Source organism: Cheilinus undulatus, linkage group 12, assembly GCF_018320785.1.
Source record: "Cheilinus undulatus linkage group 12, ASM1832078v1, whole genome shotgun sequence".
Lineage (NCBI taxonomy): Eukaryota > Metazoa > Chordata > Actinopteri > Labriformes > Labridae > Cheilinus > Cheilinus undulatus.
Genome location: NC_054876.1, coordinates 41,450,039 through 41,476,315, shown reverse-complemented (window position 1 = coordinate 41,476,315; position 26,277 = coordinate 41,450,039). Strand labels below are relative to the sequence as shown.

The window sequence follows — 26,277 nt, the reverse complement described above, 5'->3', positions numbered from 1 at the left end:
GACAGGCTTTCAGAATGTTGTTCATCTCGTTTCATCAGGAATCTTTGGTCTGAACTGGGCTTAATGGTGCCTTGATCAATCCAAAGTTGTTGTATACGGCAAGAACCATAAATCACATCCTCCTACTTTTCTTCCTCAGAGGGTTAATAGAATAAACATCACCCACAGTGTCTGGGTATCCAAATAAAATAGGAAAAAGTTGCCTTTAATAAAAAAATACATTTGAAAAACTTGTACAGTAATAGAGGAAAATATATTGTTTCGAAAAGAAAACAGAATGTTTACCCCGGCCCAATATATCATCTCATAAAAGGTTATTTCATTACTTTTTTGTGGGGACCGGACCAGAACCCCTCAGACTGTACAAAACACCTGAACAAGCTACAACAGTAAAAGGCTGCTCATTTTTCTACACAAGGGCATTTAGTTTTAGTTTTATTTGTGTGTGCAATTGCCAGTGGTTCTACTAACAGCTTGTCTGGTCATGAGTGCCTCAAGTTGAATGTCTTTTACTTGTACTTCTTTTTCCACAGTTGCTTTCTGAAAATGTTTCTAAACACCAGCTGAACTCCAGGTTGGTGTGGTAGTAAAAGAGGAGAAATCAACTGAACCTTCTAGATAAATGAAACATGGCTGCCATCTTGTGGCTGTGTTGGATAGTCTAGTTCTATTTATTTAAAGCCATTATCAATCATTCTGAAAAAATAGTTTAGAAGAATAGCATTTTACATGAAGTTTTAGGCAAAAATTATGACAAGTGATATATGTGTTTGATAAAATAATGTTCATTTGTAAATGAGATGCTTAGTCTTACTGAGGTTTTCCTGATTAAATAGTTTTAGATTCATGAAAGAAGAGGATTATGATCCTCTTCCTTTCACATACTTATTTCCTTAGTGTAACTTAATAAATGGCCAGTGTAGCTTATTTATAATTTTAAAATTTACTATAGTTCCTTAGGTTAAATTTTCTTCCCCATAAATCCCTCCATAATTGGCTTCCCTTCCTCAGTGCAGGTTTCACCAGTTACATTATAAGTAACTCCAGGGAACCACAGTGAGAGCAATTATCCACACATGGAGAAAACTTGGAAGATTGGTGAATCTTTCAGGAATAGCCAGCCTATCATAATGACTCCAAGAGCGCATCAGCAACACATGAAGGAAGACACAAAAGAACCTACAACATCTAAAGACCTGCAGGCCTCACTTGACTCAGTTAAGGTCAGTGTTCATGATTCAACAATAAGAAAGAGACTGGACAAAAATGGCATCCATGGGACAGTTCTTTTCAGAAGGCTGTATCCCATCACACCTGGCATAAAATCAACAGCATTAAATTAAATGGACATCATACCAAGCATGGTGTTGGTAGCATGATGGTCTGGGGCTGCCTTGCTGCTTAGGGACCTGGACGACTTGTCCTAATTGATGGAACCATGACTTTTGTTTTCTGCTAGAAAATCCTGAAGGAAAATATCTGTCTCAGTTTGTGGCCTCAAGCACACTTGGGTCATAATGATCCCAAACACACCAGCAAGTCCACCACTGAATGGCTGAAAAAAAAAAATTAAGGTTTTAGATTGGCCAACTCAAAGTCTGGACTTAAATCTGATTAAGATGGTTTGGCAGGATCTTAAACAGGCCATTCATGCTGGCAAATCCTCCAGTGTGGCTGAATTGAACCAGTTATTGGGTTTACGGGGTATTTACTTTTTTCACATAGGGCAAGGTACATGGGTGTAGCATGTGGGGTACTGATTACCCAGGCCCACAGTAGGGAGGGGGCCTTAAAATACCTGTATGGAAGCCCATTTCTGCCAAATAAAAAAGCAAGGATGTGAAAGTATGGCAATTGTTACAAAAAAAAAAAAATCCTGAGTCATTACTATGAGATAAAGAGTCATAATTACAAGGAAAAACAAGTCAAAATTATGAGATAAAAGTCAAAATTATGAGTTAAAAAGGCATAATTATGAGATAAAAAGTCGTAATTATAAGAAAAAGTAAAAACTATGAGACAAAGTCAAAATTGTGAATTAAAAGTTCTTAATTATGAGATAAAATTATGGGATGAAAATTCAAGGAAAAAGTCATAATTGACTAAATGACTTATCTAATATTTTTTTTACTTTTTGTCTTATAATTATTTTTTCTCATTTTAACTTTTTATCTCAGAATTCGTCTTTTTTTCTCATAGTTATGATTTTGTCTTATAATTATGACTTTTAACTCACATATTTGACGTTTGATCTCGTAATTTTGACTTTTTACCTCATAATTATAAGTTTTTTCTTACAATTATGACTTCATAATTTATTTGGACTTTTTTTCTCATGATTATGACTTCATTTCATAATTTTGACTTTTTATCTTATAAATATGACTATAACTTATTTTGACTTTTGTCTCATATTTCTGTCTTTTTATCTATTTGGACTTTTATGTTATAATAAAGACTTTTTAACTCATAATTTTGTCTTTTTCTCTCATAATTTTGACTTTTTAACTCATAATAATGACAGGATTTTATTTGTTGAATTGCGGTACTTTCACATTTAAAAAGTCATAATTGTGAAACGAAAAGTCATAATTGACTGAATGACTTTATATCTCATAACTTTGACTTTTTATGTAATTTACTTTTTATCTCAAAATTATGACTTTGGATTATTTTTTTTAAATGTCCTAACTTCCACATTTTTCTTTTTCAAGTGGTGGAAATGGACTTCTGTATGCCTGCCATGAAAAATGTGTTTTTATTTCATTTTTCTTAGTAATTAAAGTTGTTACTGAATCAACAGTGAGTATATGAATCGGTCAACAGACTGAAATTTGTATCAAATAGTCAAATACAATTCTGGGGGTCTCCTCCCTTTAAAATGTCCAAATGGTGTAGTCCAGCACTTCAAAATAATGCAAGTAAATTTAATTTAACCACAGTAAAAATATTGCTCAGAAATTGGGAAATTATGGTTAAAAAAAATTCATCAAATGCATAGATATTAGCAAAAAAGATGCAACATTTTTTGCTTTGCTAGCCGGCTAATGGGAGCCCTGTGTAACTGGTATAAGGCAGACATTATTTTTGATTACTCTGCATGACTCTGCAGTTTGTAATACAGGAAGCCCTTGTGCAATGCATAAAAGGTAATTCAAACTTGTTATATCATGCATTGTGTAATATCTTTTATTGCCTAGTTTATGTAACTCTCGGACAGAGTACACTTGCTTTTGTTCGTCACACTGTATATAAGCTCATGTCATCCTGCAATAAATGGAAGAGAATCATTGAAACACGCACTTGTTTGTCAGTCATCTTTCTGTTCCCTTTGAATGAGAGACGTTGTCGGGGTTAACACTGGCATGTGAAATCTCACATAGTCCTGGCCTATAGTTATCTAGCTAGTTGTCAGTTATAGCAGTTATATTCTTTCTGGAGGCTCTAAATCCCTAGCTACCCCTGGCCAGGTAGGTTTGGATGTTTTTTCCCCATCATAAATGAAATTATTATTTAAAAACAGTGTTTTGTATTTACTCTGGTTATCCTTTTCTAATATAATCTTTTTGAAACATTGGTGTGTAACAAATATAAAAAAAAGAAATGTGAAAGGGGGCAGAAACTTATTCACAGCACTGTACACTGGGTTAAATAAATAGAATGACAAAGCATTTCCATTCATGAGTATCTGTGCATTACAGATAAAATATGCTGAAGCTGAGATGCTTATTTCAGTATGTTTTTCTTTTAATTTTGTGTAATAATTATCGTCATGTGCAGCTCAAAGAACAGATAACGCCATGAGGGTATTTTTTTTTTTTCTGTAAAAAGTAACAGGAAGTTTCTATGTAGATAAAAGCAGCTTATTATTTTAAGGATCTTCAATTCATGCAACTGACTCCAATTCACATTTTCACCCCCCCTTTTCAGAGTGTGACATTAATGATGTGATTAACGGCTTGGTTTTGTTATAATAAAGAAATAATCCAGCGTATTTCCTCGTAATTCAAAACGATCTGTACATGTCGCTCTTTTCATTGAGGGTAATACAATAAAAAACAAAACTTCAAAAATCCGGACGAAAGAAGACGAAATGAGGAAAAAATAAATAAATAAATACAATGAAAATACAAATAAGCAGAAGTTAAAACTGTTGATAGATATAGATGAAAATCTTGCCCTCGATTCATTTGAAGAGGAATTAAGAGTTTAAAAAAGACGGAAAATAACAAGACTTTTAAACTACGTCACTTCCTGTATAGTGGGCGGGTCTTAGAGTGACAACTAACCGAAGAATAACAAAAACAAACACACCACGGTGGGGGTTCCGGGTACGGTGAGTGTAATGGTCTTAAAATAAACCCTATCAGTAACTAAATACAGTATGAAGATTCAAAGATGGTGTCAGCCTGATAAGCGTAAAATAATAACTCGATTATAGTGATTTCTTCGATATGAAGGTACAGGTAACGACACGGACGTTAGATTTCAAACATGTTGCACACTTTAACCAGCCTGACAGTGCGTTGAAAATCTGGACGTTGATGCAAAATATGAAAATTTGACGCTACATAATGCCACTCCTATGATGTCTGCTTGTAATTTACCCGTCTGCCCGTTGTTATTGTGCACGACTGACGTTGAGCAACAAGGCCTCAGTCATAGCGGAGCTGCGAAAGTGTCGAGCACTCTTCGGTGTCTCGCTGAACCCCGTTGAAAAATCTGGATATTTAATATTTTACTAGCTTATTTGTGAGTTTGAACAACGGTTTCAGTAATACCCTCGACTTTTTATTAATCTTTCTGGACGACTTGTTAATTCGGCTTCGATGTACTGTGTGTTACTCCTTTATAAAAAGGTATTATGTCAATATCTTTGACAGTGTTGCTACTAAACTACACCGTGGAGGGCAGCAGCGAGCAGTTATAGTACCAGAAATAATTAAGGGGGAAAACAACTTTCTCTGGTGGTATATGCCGAATTAAAGGCTTAAAGTACGTTAATCTGGCAGTCATTTGCTATGAAAGAGACTCGGCATGTGTTCGTAAATGGGAAAGGTGACATTACCTGTGCAGGTTTTAAATTAATGGCTCTCTGAATAGCGAGTAGGCCTATCATATTACCCCAGGATGGCATATGTCTATCAGAGCTTTTCAAAGGGTTAAAGCTGTTTTCAGTGCATTGTATTGGACTGAACCCCTGCAACTAACTTGCCACTCTTTCCTGCAAGGAGCCCATCTGTCACCTGTTGTAGGACTCAAGTTTCTAAACCATAAAGCTGTTCATAATTTTCATTAGTGTCATTGTGTTTGCTCTGGTGCCCAGTCTCAGTTCAATTCCCACCAATGTTTCCTCTCAGCGGCTGCAGAGGAGGAGGCCTGTGATGGGATGTGATGTTGAAAACAGGCTTTCCTTTGGTCTCTGCTACATCAGAGCTATAAATCACTAGATCAGTGAAACCAAATCTAACTACGACAGAAACATCAGACAGAGTCCGGACATGTTGTCACTCATTTTGCAAACCTGTCATCTCAGGTGGGCTCAGTTTAAGATGATCAGACCCGGTCTGTGTGAAACTGATAGGCCTGATCGGGGTAGAAGAGTGACGCTGAGTCCAGGGCACCTGAGTGCTATGAGGGGGCATACAAGGACGGGTTAAATGCTCAGATATAAATTATATGATCAGATCATTTTACTTCTACTTGGGGCAGGGCAATATGGAACAAAAATTATTTCTTGATTTTTTTTTTGTTGAACAGATATGCATGATATTGCTCTATTTTTCTGTAAAGAAATAAGAAATGGTTGTCAAAATACCTGAATTATAAACTTTAAGATGATTCTAGTAAAAATCAATTAATGCTATAACTTAACAATGTCAGCAAAAATAAAAATATTTAACACCCCATAATAGGCATTTTTCTGTTGCTATTCAGAAAACTCCTTTACACTAAATTGTATAGAAATATTGGAACCTCCATATAATAAGGTAGTCCAAATTTTCCATACTCTGTCTTATCGTGTTTCAAATGATAAAATCTCCTTCATTTTAATGATAAATGTCATTAAAACGTGCAGAAGTTTATGTTTTTTAGTCATATTTTTAATCAACAGAGTGAGAGTCTTGTCTGAAAAGCTCTACTGTCTTGCCAGTTGCCAACATATTTATGGAGTTATTACGGTTTGTAGGAGTTTACCTGTTGTTTTGATAATAGAATACAGAATTTGGGTGTCGAGGACTATCAAACAGTCGTTTATCAATTTAATTTTACCAGAAATATATGACGATACTTTCTAACTACTTTTGGCAATATCGCCACTGAACATTCCGTCTAAAACAAACCTAATGCTCACCTTATGTGAAGGATTACAGCGTTGGATGGTTTTCAAATTTTCAGTCATTTTGTCTAAAAGAACTGATGATTCATGTGAATACTGTCTTGATTTAAAACCATATCTTTCCACAATGTTTGCTGGCACCTGGGTGTTATGCAATGCACCAGATGGTTTCTGTAATGCATCAGACAGCTGTTTGTTAACTGCCAATAAATGACAAATCCAATCCAAATCCAATAATAAATCTCTTCTCTAAGACAGCAGTTAGATGTGCTAAATGCCAGCAGTAAACTATTAGGACACAACAGATGAACATCTGCAACTGATATCTGCCACTGCCCACATTATTTGCTCTGGTTGATGTCTGTCAAAAGGACTGATGTCTGAGACTGGAGTTAAACCAGTGCATCTCTTCAGTTATGTGTTAGCATCAAGCTAACCAACTCATAAGTATGTCCTGGTCCATCTCTAGGAATCTTTGAATCTTCTTGTGACTTTCCAGCAGTGATGTCTTTGCTATGCATATGCCCTTACTGCTGATATATCAGCTGATATATCAACTAAATATAGTCCTATCTGCAGAATGTTCATGTGCTGACATGATGATTAAATTTTAAGCCTAATGAAATAGATATACAGATAATATCAGAAATCCATTGTAAGTAGCACTATTAACATCATTTTTTATTGACCATCAGACCTGGTATCTTTTTTAGTATCGTTTTCCCTTATATCTTGTTTGAAAATACATCAGTATATTTTAAAAATGTGAAATTTTGCCCAGTCTTCCTTTTACCAATACTAAATAATCTTTGTGGTCCTATAAACTGAGGAAACATTGACTTAAGTAGGTAACATGACAGACTGAACTTCTTTTATTAAGAGCTCTTATGAAACTTTTATTGCTCTTACTATTAGCTTTTGCAATGATGTTATGCAATATTGACTGCTTTTATATTACCATCCCTACTCCTTCTCTTTATTCTGCAGGACTGCACTTTGGTTTAAAAATGGTTTCCAGGCTGAGAAACAGGCATCAGCTGTTAGCTGCCAAATTTGGCAGAATGGTCTCTTATTATTATTTTTAGCCTCTGTGAAAACTGGTCCTGTGTTTTGGCCCCATATCTGACTGATTTCACAGGCATTGCTGATACGCTTAATCTTAAAATTCTGACAGATGTGGCACTGAGATCATGCTGTGTTTTTTTACCCATAAATGAAAAAAATTAAAGTATTTAATGGTTTTAGTTTTTGTGTCAAGAGCTAAATGTGGACAAGAGAAGTCCCTTTTTAATTTCCCATAATTTCAGTAATGCTAAGTTAGTTGAGTAGCTTTCATTAGCTCTAAAATGTCTTTAATAACTTTCCAGAGCTCAAAATAATGTCTTTAAATTGCTTGGTTAATGCTTCTCACAGTACGTCTCTTTACATATTGACAACTTCACATAAAATGCAATAAGATGCAACCGATGTCTTTGTGAGCTATTGATCATTTCTATTGTAGATGGAAAAATAGCAAAGTGACATTTTAATAATTGTAACTCTCCAATAATCATCATATTCTTTGATACTGTTTGGAGAACTGTGCCACACGTTTCAATCTTTTATTTTATTGAAAAATGCAGAGCTTCAGAAATATCTTATCTTATTTAACAATTGAAAATGAGAAGAATTAATCCATTGCAAATTGCAGGCAATGCTACCTTGAACAAAAACATTAGATTATTTACAGTGTATGCAATCTGTAAAAGTCTTCTTTTAATTTCTGATAATTGAAAACAAGATATTACTCAGTATTGGTTGTCTAGAACCCTGTTTTGCAGCTTTATTGATACTGTTTGATTTTTACTGGTAATTGACTGGTGATTCTGGTATCATGACAGCCCTTACAGTATCACTACAGTCTTCAGGAAGGCAGATTGAAAGACTGGCAGTGAGTTTTATTTCAATTAAACAATCATTAGTTTCAACTCATCAGTTTTATAAGTAATTGTTTCAGCAGGACACAAAATGAGTTTCAGCAGGAACAGCTGGTTTGACTTCATGAAGAAGAGCTTTAGTGTCAGCTGGACACCTGCTCCTGTCAGTGCTGCTCTGCCTCTCACGTTTCTGCTAACGTTTATTTTGAGGTTATTCTCAGATGGGACGGGATATTGTTAGACATGGAGGGATATTTTTAGACTGTTTTATGCAAAAGTGATCAGAAAAAAACTCCAAATATAGAGGAAGAGGGGGTGAAATCAGCAACAATATTTCACCATATTTTTCTCTGGTAATAATGTTTAAATACCAAATGCATCAGTTTAACATCGTGTCACCTGATGAAGTGTTGACCAACATCAGCCAACAGCAAATATGGGGCATGAACAGACGCCAAAGTTTATCTGCTGTGTCCGGTCAATTTAACGCTGGCATCTAGCACACCTAAATGCTAAATTTAAACAACAGATATTTCTTTAGTGGGCAGAAGAAGTCACCCACTAGACAAACTCTGTTCTGTTCTAGTGGTCAATTGGGAGAGAAATTACCGGCTTTATAGGAGTTTTATGTCAAAAGCAGTGATGTAAAAACATTGGCTCAGCTAAATTGATATTTTCCAGCATTGGTATCAATTATTGCTTTCCAATTTTTTAACTCATTTGTATTAATAAATCACAGGGTGAAAAAAAAAAATTAAAAATGCATGCTGATTAATCACACTCTGATGCCATCACACAACCAGCTAAAATAGCTCTGTAACTGATTGGAATAGTAAAAATTATTATTTTTTAAATTTTATGGATAAAATCCATATTTTACAGATTTACGACGTCCCAGACTGACCAGTAAGTACAACCAGCCCTCAGTCTCAACTCCGTCTGTTTCAAAAGTTAATAAAAAGTTTTTTCTGGCATTCAGAAGCATATCCTTTCTGATCGTTTGGTCACTGTCATTATTAAATCTACCAGTATTGCAATCTTTCTCAAATTATGCAGTTAAGTTGTGATTAATTAATTACAAAGCCTATAATGAATTAGATTCATTTTTATAAATGACTGACAGCACTATCAGTATCAGCCCTAGTTTTCACAAACTATACTGTAGCTGCATTAACAACTTAACCCCGCCCATAGCTACCGCCTCATTTTCCTCAAATGACTCTGATTGGTCCGCACTGTTCTCAGTTTGGCACAAACATTGTAGATTCAAGCTTTGCAAGATGAATGAGCAAACGAACATAGAGGCTGAAAAATCCAGCTGCTTTGCAAGGTTAGAAAATAACTGACAAAAACTGAACATCAGAAAAGATAAACCGAAACAATCAATTAATAATTAAAAAGAGGAGGCATACAATATTATCAACAAATATTAGCTTTAAATCTTAATTATCAAGTATAGATATTTCTGTTATTTACAAATTGTATATAGGCTGTAATCGGCAGTAATTGTTTGTATGGATGATTAAATTTGTGAAGTTTCAGGCAGGGCTGAGAGACTTATGTCAGCTTCAGTCTTTGTCTTTGTTTATCCTCATTCCTTAAAGTGATTTCTGAGGATTGAAGTTTTAGGTTTCAACTACATTTATACATCAGTAACTGCACAACTGAATTTGGAAATATAGGATATTGGATGTTGATAAAGACAATTCCAGTATCATAATCACTATTCAGACTTGTTGTCTGCATAAAAACAGTCTATATTTGAAAATTCCTCTGTTCAAACTGCCCCATTGTGTCATTTAAACATTAAGATTATCAGCACGTTACTGTTCTGGGTGACGTCTTCATCATAAATCTGGATACAGCAGTTGATTTTGAGTTGACCTCGTATTTTTAATCCTGTTGTGTCAAAACTAACAGAGCTCTAAATCGGCTGCTAAAAATAGACAGGTTATGTATTTTTAAGAAATAATCTTTAAAGTAAATGCCCAGCTGTTAATGTTAAATTAATGATGTTAAAGCTAGAAATACTCAGATGTGACATATTTTTGACGATGCAAATCTTTTATAGGTACTCATGATTCTGGGTTTTGTTAAGCTCCTCAGACAAGGTACAAAAAATCCAGAAACTTAAGATTGACTATTTTTGGGATTTTTACAATTATAACAGCAATACATGAAAACAATATAATCTTTACTAGGGCTGGGCAATTAATTGAAAATGGGATAAAATCACAATATGGCATGCTGCAATTTACAAACCACAGACGCTGCAATATTACTTTAACTTGAAATCTGTCAAAATACCAGTTTAATACATTCATTTTTTGCAGCAGCAGCAGAGATTTTATGGACATTTTACAAACATTCAAGTGTCATTTTTAAAAATGATTTACCAAAATTGTCTTTCTCATGTTTTATGTACATTTTTTAAATTAAATAAGTGGCATGAAAAAAATCCCCATCCAATAAAGCAATTGATATCAAATTTGCAATATGAGCAACAATAATTGCAATTAGATATATATCTTTTAATAATTCTGCCCTAGCTCGCCCAGTTTACTAATCCCTGCTTGCATCAATGCCGATGCATAAAGCTGCTGCTGGCAAAACTTCACTTCCTCCACCTCAGACTCCCCCTTTAGTATATCTTAAAGCTTGTTAATAATCACATGTCAAATCAAAATCGCAATACTGGAGAAAAAAACATTGCAATTAGATCATTTTTGCAAATCATTCAGGTCTAATCTTTACAAAAAAGAATTCAAGTATTGCTGAACACTCCAGGGTCTGATGTTGATTAGAGCTTCAACAGCAAATAAAATGATTAAAAAAAAAAACTAAATAGCTCATATTTTTAAAATGAATGTTTCATTATTTTAATTTGTTGTGTCAGAAACTGCTGGTGCTGTTTCTTAAATGTAATAATTTGCTACTTTTTGTCATTTTGTAAATGAAAGCCTTTGGGATTTGGTCTAATTGTTTGGCAATGAAAATTGAAACATTTTTACAGCCTTCTGAGATTTAATAGAATAAGCTCTCAGTGGAGTAATCACCAAAATAAATTGCAGAACAAACGCCTGAAGAAATAATCATTACCATAGTTAGATAACCTTTCCAAAAAATATCCTTCTGTTTACAGAGTTTGTCTTTCTGCTGTGCTTTTCCTCTAAGGGGTTCAACCATGGAGTCATCCTCCGATGAAGAGGAGGCGCGCACCTTCATCCGAGTTCTCAGTGAGAAATACAACCCTGAGAATTTCCCCTACGGTCAAGGAGTGGTGGTTATGCCCAGCCCACCGGGATCCCCCGTCAAAGGTGAGAGATGAAGCAGGCTAGCAAGGCTTGGTTAAGATTACAAGTATATTGACCATCCTATGTGAGCAGTGGCCCCATCTGCTTTTAAAATGTAGCCCTGAATGCTTAGATTTTTGGTCAGAACTCCTGGAGATGAGACTGTGAAGCCCCAAAATATCTTTAGATCTGAGCTGAAGTGTATCAGCCTCCATGTGGCTGTGTACACACTGGACTATTTTAGGACAGATTTCCCACAATTGGAGGGTGTGACTCAATTTGTCACAACTGATTATTTATCCAAATAATCCTCAAGTGCATGATGTCAATACCCCATCTGATTAACTTAGAGCCTCCCCAGTCCTCAAAATCTCAAATATGTTGGATTTCTGCATTTCCATATTGGGCTGCCTCCAACAGAGTACCCACAGTAGCCTATGAGAGCAAGTTTCCAGGGTATTGTCACTACTGAATATAGCATTCTTTAACAGCTCACAAACATAAACATGACTACTTCTCAGACAGGATTTTGCCCGTATTAGCTGTGCACTAGCTGGACTTGAGCTCTAATTATGTTATACCTATGTTTAATTTTAACATCTAGGATGGAGCAGGCGTAAGTTTAAAAAGACAGACTTGTCTAATGTAATGTGAACCGTTGGTGCAGCATTGATCATAAATTGTATTTAAAAAATGGCAGTGCAGCTTGTTTACAGATTGATCAATGAAAAGGCATGGAGATGAGAGAGACAGAGAGTCCTCTGATTGGACTATGAATCTGAAAGTTTACTTGTGCAGTCAGCTCATAGAAAAGCTTAATTTTAGCAGACAAGCTCTATTTGAATAAACAAATAATAGCCATTCCCTGCCCTGCAGGTGCCAACTGCTGAGAGAATGTGCCAACATTTTAAAAACTTTGCTCTCTCGGTTAATCATAATCATCAAGTAAAAAAAGGGATTCATTTTTGAGAAAATAAACATTTGCTGTGCTAATTTAACTCAAATATTTATCAAACTGCAACATGCCAGGCTAAAAGAGCTTTGGGTTTTCTAGCTCCACCAAGAAATTACCATCTCTTTGCATTGGTTTGTGACATCCAAATCTTCTATGGATAGTTAGATGGAAATTAAAACAGGGGGAAAGTGTGTTACTTAGAAGCTACAACCACTTTGTGTAACACTTGGTTCACTGTTTAAAGTATTTAAGTCAGTGGTAGCGAAGTCAAACATAGGGGATAAGGCCGACTTTATGTACACCCATTTGGTGCACTCAGTCCAGTGCTGCCCTCTTTGTAAAGATAAAATTTCTTGTGAATTTTTTATTTTTTAGTTTCAGTTTTATTTAGATTGCTGAGTTATGTTTCCTTTGCTTTTTTTACAGATCGGCTGTTTCTGCCCAGCATACTTGTCCTGAATTACTGTGGAATCACTAAAGCTGGTGATCGGTCAGACATCGCAGCTTTCTGCAGTCATGTGGTGGAGTTGGACCTGTCCCACAATCAGCTCAGTGACTGGGCAGAGGTTTGTCATCTTCAAACACATCTGGCACAATGGAATATGGCTTTATGCCACTGTTAAAAAGTTATAATTTTCACAAGAAGGAGACAAAATGTTCCCGTTGATTTGATTTACTGTATTGTTAGGCATATTTACACCACGGACGTACAGATGACAGAGGTTATATAAAGCACCAAACCCCCCTCAGTGCATGTCTAACACCCTGATGGCTATGCTATGTTTAACTGCACTACCAAGGACAATTTGACACACAGACTGCAGGAACCAAGAGTTTGAACTTCCAACCTTCATGCAACCCCCTCTTCCCTTGAGCAACAGCTGCCCCCACTGTATTGCAGGGACATAAGTTCTCGTATAAGTAAGTGACCTACCCTGTGGCTGCAGAAGCCTGTAGAAATGGAGCATAATGAATACTTTCTCTTATATTTGTAAGTACCTGTTTTAGGGCTAGGTCTGAGGTAATTTATCTGAGGTGTTTATGGTATTGCATAGTTTGTAATGCATATTTTATGTTGATTTACGTCCTCTATTCTAATCTCACTATTATTGTCTCTTACTCCATTATATTTCAGTAATAATCCCTCTGTTGTATTAGATGATCTACAAAGTCAGCACAATAAGATTGTTTTTGTCTGATTTTTTTTTTTTCCCTTCCTGCGTTTCCAGATCTGCACCATTGTTTCCAGCATCCCCCACCTAGACTTCCTTAATCTGAGCATGAACCCTCTGAGCAGCATGAAGCTGGAGCCCAGCATGGCCGACGTTTTCTCCCGAGTCCGGCAGCTTGTCCTGAACAACACACACGTCAGCTGGGACACAGTGCACACACTCACTCAACACACACCAGAGTAAGTGACAGAGCAAGAATGTTAGGTGGTGAAAGTGGTTGCGCAATTGATAAATCACAATGCAAAAAAGAGATCATGATAAAGGTTAAAACAAACTCTTATTTGCACGGAAGCAACATGTTGGCATTTTATGAAACTTGTGTAAGTTGATGAGCTTTTCTAGTTGAAAAAAGCTGTGAATTTTTGTCTAATGGCCAGACAACTGGCTTACATTTTTTTTACTGTGATCAAAGAACTAAACCAACATTTTTCTCTGTGAACTTAAAGCCTTATTAATCCTATTTCCAAGTGCCAAATAGCTCCTTTTGAGTTAAACTCATGCATACCAAACCCAATGCTCTCAGTAAACCTAATCTGTATTGAACCACTGCTAAAAATAGTCTAAACAAATGCAGAATTTGCCCCTATTAAAGCAATATTAATAAACTTGCATTACACTGTACTATTTTTCCTAAGTGACTAATTTCAAAGTAGATTAAACACATAGTTAATTCAGACTAGAGGGCTAGAGTGCAGTTAAGAAAATACTTATAACTGAACTTGGTCCATTTGTCACAGCGTTTGTAGGTAACAAATGACAAATAGGTTTTTATTTTTCAAATCCTGAAAATCAATAGCTATTAAAGACTAAGACTAAAATTAAGAATAGCTGCCAAAGTTAACACTGGTTCAAGGCTTGATCAGATAAATGCCTGTTAGGTGAATGTAAAACAGTTATGAGGACATTGCACATGCATGGCTGCACATTGCTCAGATTGAGTTGTAAAGTTCCAGTTTAACCCATCACAATACACAAAACAGAAAACTCCAATTTTCTGCCAAAAGATGCAAGATTAATCAGGTATTGTAGTCTTTAATTGATAAACATTATTGTAATTAGTTTAACCAACTAGTTTTTTTTGTGTTAAAACAGAGTTATGTAACACAGCATGCTGTATCTTTAAAGAGACCTTGTTTCTACACTGCAATTTTAAGAACAGAAATGGACTCAAAAAATGCAGGAATTAAAGCATCAGCGTGACCCAAAAGTGTTTGAGAATGTCGCTAGCGATAGCAGCAGCCTGAACTGAGCCGCTGCAGCACAAATTAGCCATCTGATGATGTTCATTGCAGGTTTTTTTGTGCATTTTTTTCAGCCTGTAAACACTCCAGACTTCTCCATCAGCTGCACACCACACTTTAATGCACAGCTCATGTGCAAGAGTGTTAAGAGGCTGAAGTTTCCATGTGGAAACATTTTTGTGTTTATGGAATTTTGCTGCCACCCTAGGATGTTTATGACAAGTGAGGTAGTGATGAGCAGGAATCAAACAGCGTGATGTTATTTTTTTATCATGATGATAAGGATGCAGGGAGATAAATTAATGTGCAACACTGTCCCAGATAGATGTATTATGCAGCAACTTCAGAAACACTTTAAGTTGAGTGACTATGAAAGTGGTTGCTACGGAAATGATGCATTGTCCTCTTTAGTCACGGCTGGGTTTCTGTGTGTTTCAATCCATCTCCTGTCTTTAGAGTGGCACAAAATATTGACTTCATGTGTGCAAACAGATGAAAAGTTGATTGAAAAATTTATTTGATGCAGAATTGGTGTGATTTTCCTTTTTCTCATTCACCTGCTTAAACATTTCTTAAACTATCATCCTGATCATTCAGGTTAGATGAGCTTTTCCTGTGCCTGAATGACTACAACACAGTGTTAGAATCCCAGACGTCCTGTCCGTCGCTGCGCCTGCTGCAGATCACAGACAACCAGCTGCAGCACTGGGCAGAAGTAAGGAAGTTTGGAAGGATGTATCCAAGTCTGTGCACGCTTGTTTTAGCCAATAACAGCGTGGACTCTGTGAATGATACCAAGGAAACGCTGCAGCGCCTGTTCCCCAACCTGCGCAGCATCAACCTCAACAACTCAGGTCAGAGCAGGAAAATTAATTTTCCAATTAGCTGTGTCAAATACCATGTGCTTGGTGTAAAAAAGAATTCAGTGTAGCCTTAAATCTCTCTAAAATCTTTCTCAGGGCTCACCAAATGGGAGGACATTGTGCGGCTTAATTTCTTCCCTAAGCTGGAGGAAGTCAAAGCAATGGGGATTCCTTTACTGCAGCCTTACACCACCCATGAGAGACGCTGCCTCCTTTTAGCACAGTGAGTCTAATCACATCACACAAATCAAATCCTTTTAGCCCTCTACATGCACGATAGCATGATGACTGTCTAATTGACATTGTTGTTTTTACTACCATCTCTAAATGCCTGGATGATACAAAGAACTGCTTCTACCTCTAAACATAAATGTATATTTCATCTGAAGACTAATAAATTCTTCCTGTCTGCAGCTTGCCATCAGTATCTGTGTTGAACGGAGGTAAGGTGTCCGATGGGGAAAGAGAGGATGCTGAGAGGTTTTTCATCAGGTACTACCAGGACTGTCCAGAACAGGAGCTTCCTGAGAGGTACGCACACCTACGCTTAGACATGCTGTTAGGACACACTCTTTGTCCCGAACCTGTTACTGACAGTGATATAATAATTTGTAATGCCCTCCTCCGGGGCTGATATCAGTCAAATAATTGCACCCGCTCTTCCCGGCTGCATTCCACTTAACCTCAGCAGAATGTTGAAGAGGGATTTGTGAAGCAAGGTGTAGTCCCTGGCTGGGGGAAACTAACCTTTGGGAGACAATGCCACCAGTCTCTGCCTGCTCAATGAGTCCTTTGTGCTGGGAATTCTCTGATTGGAAAACTGATACACAAGGTAGCAGGTTGATTTTTTTTTCCTTATGTACACTCCTGCGATGTTCACCTCAAATCATATGCTGAGAGATTGATTTGTTTTCTTATGTCACTGGAGGCTGAAGAGCAGTTCGGTTATGAATTGTCTTCAGAAGTTTTGGGACAAGAATGAACATCCGGCCACGGATCTTTTACATTTTCTGAACTGTGTCTGTAGTATTTTCCTGCATCCATCCATGGCCTGTCCATTTCTTCTTTCTGTTTTCAAGCGTTACATTCACAGTCTCGGTTTTCAGCCAGGTTCTCGGTGTAGCTCAGAGGTTAGGGATCACCCTGACTGTGTGTGGGTGTTACGGGAGTGCCGGACACGCTGGGTAAGCAGTGAACACACTGCTATCCTCTTTCCTCGTGACTTGAGCTGTGGCCTTGCAACCCTGAGAGATCAGAACACTGCAGAGAGGGTCACAGCCTCTCAGGTGAACACATCGTATTCAGCTGGGCTTTAAGTAAATCTCAAAACATAAATCAGGGTGATAAAGAGTGATATACCTCAATAATCTCTTTAAAGAAAGCGGGGAAGCAGGGAGCTGGATTTAGGGTTTTGTGACATGGAAGCAGACGTGTCAAGAAGGAAATGTGTCTGCTGGACAGGAAGGATTAGTAGCAAGGAAAGAGTAAAAAAGAGATCTGTGCTGAAGAAGAAATCTGAGAGTTCTAGTAGAATAGAAACAGGGATTCAGAGAAGTGGAGCTGAAGCAGCGTATATTGAGAGCTAAACTCAGAGGCAAGACAGGAAACCACATTTCATGAAAGAGGGGGTATTAGATGGCTATGAACTGGGATGGATGGCATATGTTTCGGTCCAATTTTCAATAGTTATGTGGTTGTTACTGCCTTGTGTTGAAGAATGTTGGAAAAGACACCTGGAATGCTTACCTGAGTCATTATATGCCACACTAAGCCTTCCTTAAACCACCTAAAATGAAGCCTCTTAGCTAAATGGCTTCTCTTAGAAAGGCACTTTGTGCACCGTGGCCTTAGAGGAGAATTCCCAGGGTGGACCACAAGTTTTGGCCAGGAACCCTCGGCCAGGGGGATTGGCTTTGTGGGGAAGTCCTGGGGAGGGACGGGGAAATTGCTTTGATTGGCCCAGCTGTTACTGTAGCTTTGAAAGCACAGGCCTTTTCTCCTGGATTTTATTTAATCGTTCCTCCTTATCTCGAACACGCATTCCCTTGAGGTGGCTGAGAGCTTTCTCACGGCAAAGCAAGAGGCAGAGAACTCTGTTTTTCTCTGCTTCTCCAACACAGTCATGGTACATTAAAATTTACTTGTTTTTTGTACTTTTTAATTTACTGCATGAGTGGGTATGAAGAAAGTCCAGGAAAAGCACAAAGCATTATGGCTAAAGCAAAGAAACTGGCACATCGAATAAAAAAGATGCAGTGAAGCTGATTCAGAGAGATACTGTAAATCAGTGGTTCTCATCTGGACTCAGGACCCATAATCATCTCCTTAATAAGATACTGCAACCCAAAGTTTCCTCATAACAAGAGCAAGGGGATGGGGTATACAGACAGGCTGTCCTGCTTGAACCACTTTAAGTTTGGACAGCTTATAATTTTATTATAAATCTAACGTGAGACAGTGAAATAAAATCAGTTAATCAAAGGAGACATGCAGTAGCGGACTTTTCCCTCTCTGTATCAGACACTCTTGCTAATTCAGCTAAACCGAGAGGAGACTGTTTTATCTGTAAACAATCTCATATGCTTGTATACGGATAAAAATGTAGACGTAGTTGGCAAAATAAAACGAGAGGCCCGCGCTGGTATAGTCCCTGTTTCAAATCTGTCCACGTAGTCAAGAGAAGAGTGGATATTCCCCTTCCATCAGCCGCAAACTTTAAACAACTGCCGCTACCACTAGCTTGTTGAGGACGCTGCTCAGGCGGAAACTGTCAACAGGCGTTTGGGGGGAATTTCAAAATAAAAGCACTGCTTTAAGCATCGTGGTAGATCGATGTTTTGACTTTTTATCAATCTGATTGGATTATCAATCAATAAGTTGATGTATAGTTATTAGGCCTGTCAAAATATTAAAATTTACCTTAATTTCTGTAGTTAATCGTGATTAATCACACTCTTTATCGCATTTGAAATTTTTTTTTTTTTGGCATTTTAATATGTTTTTGTTCCATTTTTTACTTTCCACAGTCTTAAACTAGGAGTAATTGACTTCTTATTTTGACAAATACATGACAAAACCAAACGAAGCAGCCTTAATGTGACTGCAGGAAGTAATGGCGCCAACTGTTGTCAACCATAGAATAGCTCACTGAAGAGCCACATGTTAATCACAGATGTTTAGAGATGATGGTAGGTACGTTTCTGGATTGAAGGGCAGGGTTTGGACTTGTGTTTTCCATTACATGTAGCCCTGATGCCAAGCTAGACTAATGTCCTTGCTTTTACTATTTCACTTTTCCTTTTAAACTTGTGTGAGCTTTACCTTCAAGTATAATTAATGAAACCACGGTTGACTGTCTCTCCATATCTCCTGGTCCCACCAACAGTGGTTGCTTCATTGCTTCTCTTTTAAGGAAGTTCTTAGTTTGCTGGTATAGATACCTTCAAGAAAAGCAAAGAAGTACATTTTCTCAAAGCAGTGTTAATTTTGACAGCTATTTTTAATTTTGGTCTGGGTTTTAGATTCAATGCTTTCAAGTTATAGTCATATTTTAGTTCGTCTCTACCGTTTATAGTTTTTAGTTTTAGTTGGCGAATACTTAAAAACATTATGGGCTAGTTTTAGTCCATAAAAAGTCCTTACATTTTAGTCTTGCCTTTCAGTCCAAAGATTTAATCTCTTACCTGAATCTGGTACCAAGTCATGGTAGTGTGTTCTATGCACCCTGCCAAACCTGGGGTCCCTGCTTTCTACAGCTGAGAGGTATAGGAGCTACACATCTATTGTATTTGGACTTTCAATTTGACACAGAGGAGAAAAATCGTATATTTTGAATGTCTGATGATGAAAGCTAAGTAAAATTTTAGTCTAGTTTTAGTCATCAAAGATCTATTTTTGGTTAGTCTTAGTCTAGTGTTTCTCATGAAAAAAGGCTGTTGATGAACTTTTTTAGTCATAGTTTTAGTCATCAAAATTAAATCTGTCTCAAAGTTCTGACTTGAGCCCTAATTTTTCCAGGTACCACACTCTTGTATCCAAGTACGGTCACCTGGCCCCACTGGCAGAGGTGGACCTGAGCCCTCGCTGCACTATGGTGGATGTTCGCTGGGGGGACCGAGTGGAGGCCGTCAGCCTTCGTCTGGAGCAGACAGTGGGCGACCTGAAGAAACATCTCAAAACTCTGCTGCAGCTGCCCACCAATGGGATCCGGCTCTTCTACATCAAGCGGGAGATGTGTTCGGTCTTGGGACCTGAGGAGCTGAAGTGCGGCACACGGGCCCTCCATTCCTACAGCATCCGAGATGGGGATGAGATTCTCGTGGTGCCTAAAGTCAAAAGCCGCTGCAGCTCCTCAGAAGTCTAAGACGAGAGACCCTCTGCTTTTGGGTGACAGGAGAACTCTAGAAAACAGACACCTACTGGATACCAAGTATTGACTTGAGCCTTTTTTAGATTTTTTTCAGTCTTGAATGTAAACATGTTTGCTGTCAACCATATTGAACATACTTATACAATAATATATTTGCACATGAGAGTTTTACAGTTCAAGTGTGAGTCACATATTAGTGTGTTTTAGATGTTTAAGTTTACATCTCATTTATGAACATTGTTATGCAAATAGTCCCCTTAAGGAAAGAGCTGCCATAATCAGCAGTTAGAAATTGCACATTGATTTTAATCAAAAACACTTTATAATTGGAATGTTTGTCTGAATTTTATAGTTGAGAACTCCCCCTTCTCTCCTGACATGCTGGTGACACTGACCATGCACAGGACTTTGTGTGTTTGTTTTCTTGTAGTGAAAAGGGTTACAAAATTGGATGAAAACTGTCATTTGGAAAATTTAATTTTAGAAAAGCTAATGTGAAAAGCTTTCACTGTTCTTTTGTGTTTTAGAAATAGCCTTGGCTTGAAATAAGAAGCCACTCTTCTACATTTTTCTCTCTCTTGCTGCCATACAGAGATTTCTGTGAAGCCTGTTTACTGAAATCTATAAACCATGCCCTACACCAGCAAAGAACACTCTAACTTTCATGCATGGGAGATACGGTTTTGGTGAAAATCTTCTTAAAACAATCTCCTTGAATGCCAACACAGTGGAGAACAGGGAAACGTCTTTGTGCAGTGATTGCAGCCAAGCTGGCTTCTTTAAAATTCCCTCCTGTTGGCACTGCTAAGGCTTTGTTGACTTAGTTAAGTCTACATTTAACAATTATACATTGCAAGACTTTTGGTTTACATTTTTACACAACAAGCACAGAGATGCTTGGGTTTGGATTTTCTAACCTTTATTTAAGAAGCTGTGCAGTTGAGAAGTTTTTTTTTCCAGGAACATGAGTGTGTGCATAGTAACACAAGTCTTTTCCTGCCTCCTTTCCTCTTGATAGCTCTCTTTCCACATGACTCTTCACAGCAGGGAAATCTCAAGATAACCTCTGAGCTGAAAAAAAAAAACACAGATGCAGTGTGTAGGGAATAACGTAGAGCACATAGCTGCTGCTCAGTCACAACGCCCTGGCAGAAAGACAAGACCAGTTCTAGGTGAGCTTGGGTCTGGGACAGGGAAAAGGAGAAGTGTTGATGCTCGAGTTACCCTCGCTCTCTCTCTCTCTCTCTCTGCAGAGGCAGCTGAGAAACCCCGAGGCCCAGTCTGTATGGTAACCACACACCAGCCGCTGTGTCACGGACACTTCCGCTGCATTTAGGGTAGAATAGGTTGGGGCAACAGCCTCTTGCCCCTCACCCATTCACCTCAATCTCTCCTTTACATCCGTCTTACTAACCTGACACTTCTTGTGTCTGCAGTTTCACAGGACCTGGGATGTGAACAATGACTCACACTGGCTTTGACTACTTTCAAATCAAAGAGGAATCTGACAGAGAGTCTTCATCTTCTCATAACCTGAACTCTCTAGAGCCTTTTGAAACTTGGGCATCTGTAACTCTAGATCCCGTGCTGGATTGGCATACCCCTCTAGCACACAGTGAACACTTTACAGACAAAATGTGTCATTGTTATAGAAGACAGCTTTTTTTCTGATGAAGATACAACTTGTGGAAATGACGGGATTTTTTTCTTTGAAGCTTCTGGTGAAGCCAGTGGTAAATCATAATGAGATAAAGGATTTATACCAATACTTTTTAACCTCATGCCCCTATCTTTAAAAGATTGTAAGGATTGGGCTTTTAGCTTTCCTTGGGTTTCAGTGTGCAGCTTGGAAACGTGCTTGATCGAAATACTCAACTCACCGACTGCCAAACACTTTTCAAACTCCTGCAAAATACTAGAAGAAATTGCTGCAAGGAGTTTGTTTCTTAGCCATCTCTGAACTCACTGGCTATAGAGGGTATACAAGTGACATCACAGGCAGTGCAAGTCTTTGCCACCCAGCTGCTAAATGGTAGAAAATCTATACTGATGACAGAAATCAGTAGGCTTTAAAGGTCACATATTTTATCCTTTTAAGAAAAGTTTATATTGGTCTCAGAGGTCCCAAAACATGCCTGTGGATTTGTAGCTGGAAAAAACACTCTAGTATTGGATTTTTGCATGTCTACCTAGAACCTTCTGATTGAGCCCTTCTCAGAGCTGTCTGTTTCCATCCCTCTCAGGAAATGGATGTGGCTCTTCTGATCCTCCTCTCAGCTAATAAGCGACCTTAAAGCAAAAACAACTTAAGCTGAAAAGTGCTGTCTGTCAATAACCTTATCTTGATGATGTTCACTGCAGTCAATACAGATCCTCAGTTTATGGAGTATGTTTATAGAAATGTTTTGATCCATTATGGGATGCTAATAAATCCACAACATAAAGCTGGGTTATTACAGTAGATAAACAAGCATTTAGTAATGAGTATAAGCTAAACCCCACTACATTCTCCTTCCTCTTACCTTGAAGAAACATTAAGACCTCAAATATTTGCAAATCAACCATATAGTAAAATCATACCTAAGGTGCAAAGGCATCTAATGACAAGGGCTTTCCAATGAACTTGGCTGGTTTAATCATGATTTGTCAGCTATTTGGTTAAATGCAAAGTCATTTCTGGGTACACTTCATGAAGTGAACCTATCTGATGCTATAGCAGTTCATACTATATAATATGAAAGTTTGGAGCTGCACCATGTGAATTTGTCACATTGGTTTAACCGGTGCTGGCATCCGACCACATCAAATAAGACAGCCGGGGTACATTGATCTTGTTTTGAAAGACACTGCATTTTTTGCAAAAAGATCTACCTTCCAACCCTCACCTATAATCGTGAACTCTGGGTAATGACCAAAAGAGCAAGATCGTGGCTACAAGTGGCCGAAATTAGTTTTCTCTGTGGCTGGGTTCAGCCTTAGAGATAGGGTGAGGAGTTCAGACATCCAGAGAGAACTAGGAGTACAGCCACTGCTCTTTCACATCGAAAGGTCCCAGCTGAGGTGCTTCAGACATACGGACAAGTATCAAAATCTAGTATTGGTACCAACACATCCGGACTGAATTACAACATAGATATTGGCACTTCATTTCAATACCCTGCTACCGCAAAGAGAAGGCAAGATGTGTCATGGAATTCTTGTTAAATTATGTGTTAAGTCACAATGGTTTCCTTTTCTTATCCCATATACGACCGGCATCTTAAAAAGCTATTTCTGCATATTCATTCAAGATACCCAGACAGTTTTTACTCTCTCGCTGACTTTCAGCACTTTTTTCTCTTAAAACTATTGATTCAGGCACCACCAAGGCACCAGCACCGTAGTATCAATTTAGCACCAGTATCAGAAAAAAAACAAACGATACCCAACCCTATTTGGGCATCTGATGAGGATGCCTCATGAGAGCCTCTCTTTGGAGATCTTCCAGGCATGTCCAGCTGGGAAACCTCAGGGAAGACCCAGAATGCACTCAAGCGATTATCCTGTCTGGTCTGGGACTGCCTCAGATTTCCCAAAAGGAGTTTGAAAGCGTTACCGGGGAGAGGGATGTCTGGGTTGACTTGCTCAGCCTGGTACCATCAAAACCTGGCCCTGGAAAGCACAAAAAGATGAGATGTATGGATTTAACAACCACAGAGCGATCTTTTTACGGATCAGTTAGTAAAGTAAAGTAACTGAATCACAGAAATATGGAAAAACAACTGATCTATAGCTTTGTATAAACAAAACTTAACAATGATTCAGTTTCACATCCATCACTGATGGACAGGGCTGAGGTGTGCCTTCAGTCTGCTTTGTGAACTTAAAATCAGGTCCATATAGTGTCAGGTAGCTTAATTTCTGACCACATACCAATGTCAACGGTCCACCATGACTTAAGTAAATGGAGCAGATCTCTGTCAAATCCAAATATCAACAATTGAAGCAGAAATAAGTGTTTCTCCTTTATTCTTCTGTTTCCCTTAGAGATGACAGCAGTGTTTCTGAATGTTTTGCCACTCAACCTAGCTAAGCAGTCATGTTGCATGCTAAAGTGATGTCAGTGCATACCTTTTATTGTCTGCTGAAGGTGACGCATGTGGAAACAACAGGCAAGCTTCTAGTAAAGCTAGTGTTCATTCAGTATTGTCTACTGACAGATTATCTGCATCTAAATTAAATGTCTGTTTCAGGAGAAATTTAAGAAGCTCAGTCAATGACTATTGTCCACTGATGTGTTTCATGAAGATAAAAAAGCCTGAAGTATCCCACTTCTTCTGATATACATGACAGATTTCTTGCATACATGCATCCTCTGATGGAAACCAGACTGGTTCCAACATAAATGGATGTGTAACATTTGTAGGTTTTGAGAAACCTTTAATAGACACAACTGACAAACTCCATGCAAGCTGCTACCTTAGAACCTGGGATCTACTTGCTGTGCAGCTGCATTCATTGAAACTATCAAAAACCTGCTGATTGCAACTTCAGTTAGTACCTATTAGGTTGCTGAACTGTGGCCCTCAATATAAGTTAAGTTAAACTGGTTGATGTGTATTGCTCAAGCTACATTTATAATCCTAAACCCTCAGAATCTTTAGATTTGTTCATCAGCATGTTGTAGATATTGACATCTGTCACCTTTTAAGTTTGTGAAGCTTCCCAGACAGAAGCACTTAGCTTTCCTCGTTTAGTGGAAAGTCAGACAGGTGGGATGTGTGTGAGACTGAATTATTTTATCATCGATATCCCCCTGCTTTTGCTAGTGCGTGCTGGGATATGTTCCAGCCTGCATGACCCTGAAGATCTGATATGTTCTGTCATGTGTAATGAATGTAAAAAGTGTAAATTCAGCCCCTTTGTAGTGCATTTCACGAAGAAAAGAAAATAAGGAAGGTCTTGCACAAGACTTTTATAGTATTGAGTGCCATGAAAACAGAGGTGTCAATCTTTTGAGGTGTGCTTGGTGATGTGGTGAAGCCTGGTGTTGCTGAAACTGTGTGAAAATATTTGAAGATGCTGTTGTCTTGTGACCACCTCCATTTCTCCTCTGACACAATTTTACCCTGTGTATTAGATAACTGGAGATCTTTTTGTTGGGTAGGTTGCTGTCTGGACTGACTTTTTGAGCTATATTATAACTGAGTTGCTGACATGGGAAGTTTTGGGATCAGTGTGAAGAATTATGTTTTTGAAGTGTATCATGGTAAGATGGTGATTTGCATGTTATGCTCTTTTTTGGTATGTTAAATGTAAAATGTGTAACAGATGTGTCATTTCAGGGAAACAATGTTGTTTGTGGGCATTTGTAATTTTGACCTTTTAAAGATATTATCTATGCTTCTGTCACCCTCACCTTTCTCCTTCTTTAATACCAAAAACAAAGATTATATTCAGATTTTAAAAAATCTCAGAGTTTCTAATCTGTTTGCCTTGTGCTGTTTAGAGTATGCTTCTTAATTTATATCATGTTTACTTTCTGTAGTTTCTTTAATGTATCTTGATATTTTATTGTAAAACTTTCTTTCTTGAGCTCATATTGCCATTTCTTCAACTGTCAAGTATAATGGTGCTTTTACTTCTCTTAAATAATAAATTATAAATAATTCAGCTCATTCTTGTGTGAAATTGCAATAAATATTGGGAAGTTTCAGAGATGGTACAGATTTTGAGTCTGCAAGGCACCACATAACTATTGTAATATACCTATAACTTCTGGTACTGTTTTCTTCTGGCTGCTGCATCATAAAACCTCTTATAAACTGTATTCTCTGTCACACATTTTTGCAGAAGGCTTTTGCCAAGATGCTGACATGACCATATTGTCTTTTTTGTTTTAGACAGTTTATGATTGCATGCTAAAGGTGTTGCATGCTCCAATTAAGTGCAAACAGATGTTCAACAATGACTCAAGCTGTTTTCACACATGCAACAGCTAGCCCATAAAATCCCCCTGGGTTACTTATTCACTTCAGAGGTAAGACATGGCAGATAAAGCGACAGTTACAGTATTTTTTTTTTTTTTC

General features: G+C 37.7%; 1 protein-coding gene across 6 annotated transcripts in view; it reads left to right on the top strand.

Annotated features, from left to right (window-relative positions):
• The window catches only part of LOC121518475 (tubulin-specific chaperone cofactor E-like protein), a 40,096-nt gene extending 14,099 nt beyond the window's left edge, over window positions 1-25,997 (top strand). Inside the window, exons 2-9 of one of the 6 annotated variants that reach the window (XR_005992654.1) lie at window positions 11,431-11,573; window positions 12,931-13,070; window positions 13,734-13,915; window positions 15,575-15,831; window positions 15,937-16,063; window positions 16,255-16,371; window positions 19,858-21,381; window positions 21,463-25,997. Coding sequence is in view for 5 of the 6 variants with exons in the window: in XM_041800801.1 (XP_041656735.1) it covers window positions 11,431-11,573; window positions 12,931-13,070; window positions 13,734-13,915; window positions 15,575-15,831; window positions 15,937-16,063; window positions 16,255-16,371; window positions 19,858-20,203 (1,312 nt within the window). In the remaining variant the exon portion in view is untranslated. Of the gene's footprint in view, window positions 1-3,338; window positions 3,471-4,255; window positions 4,337-4,362; window positions 4,461-11,430; window positions 11,574-12,930; window positions 13,071-13,733; window positions 13,916-15,574; window positions 15,832-15,936; window positions 16,064-16,254; window positions 16,372-19,857 lie in introns of those variants that run through there. The other 5 variants (XM_041800803.1, XM_041800802.1, XM_041800805.1 and 2 more) reach the window with 5 other exon arrangements.
• Window positions 25,998-26,277: the final 280 nt, after the last annotated feature.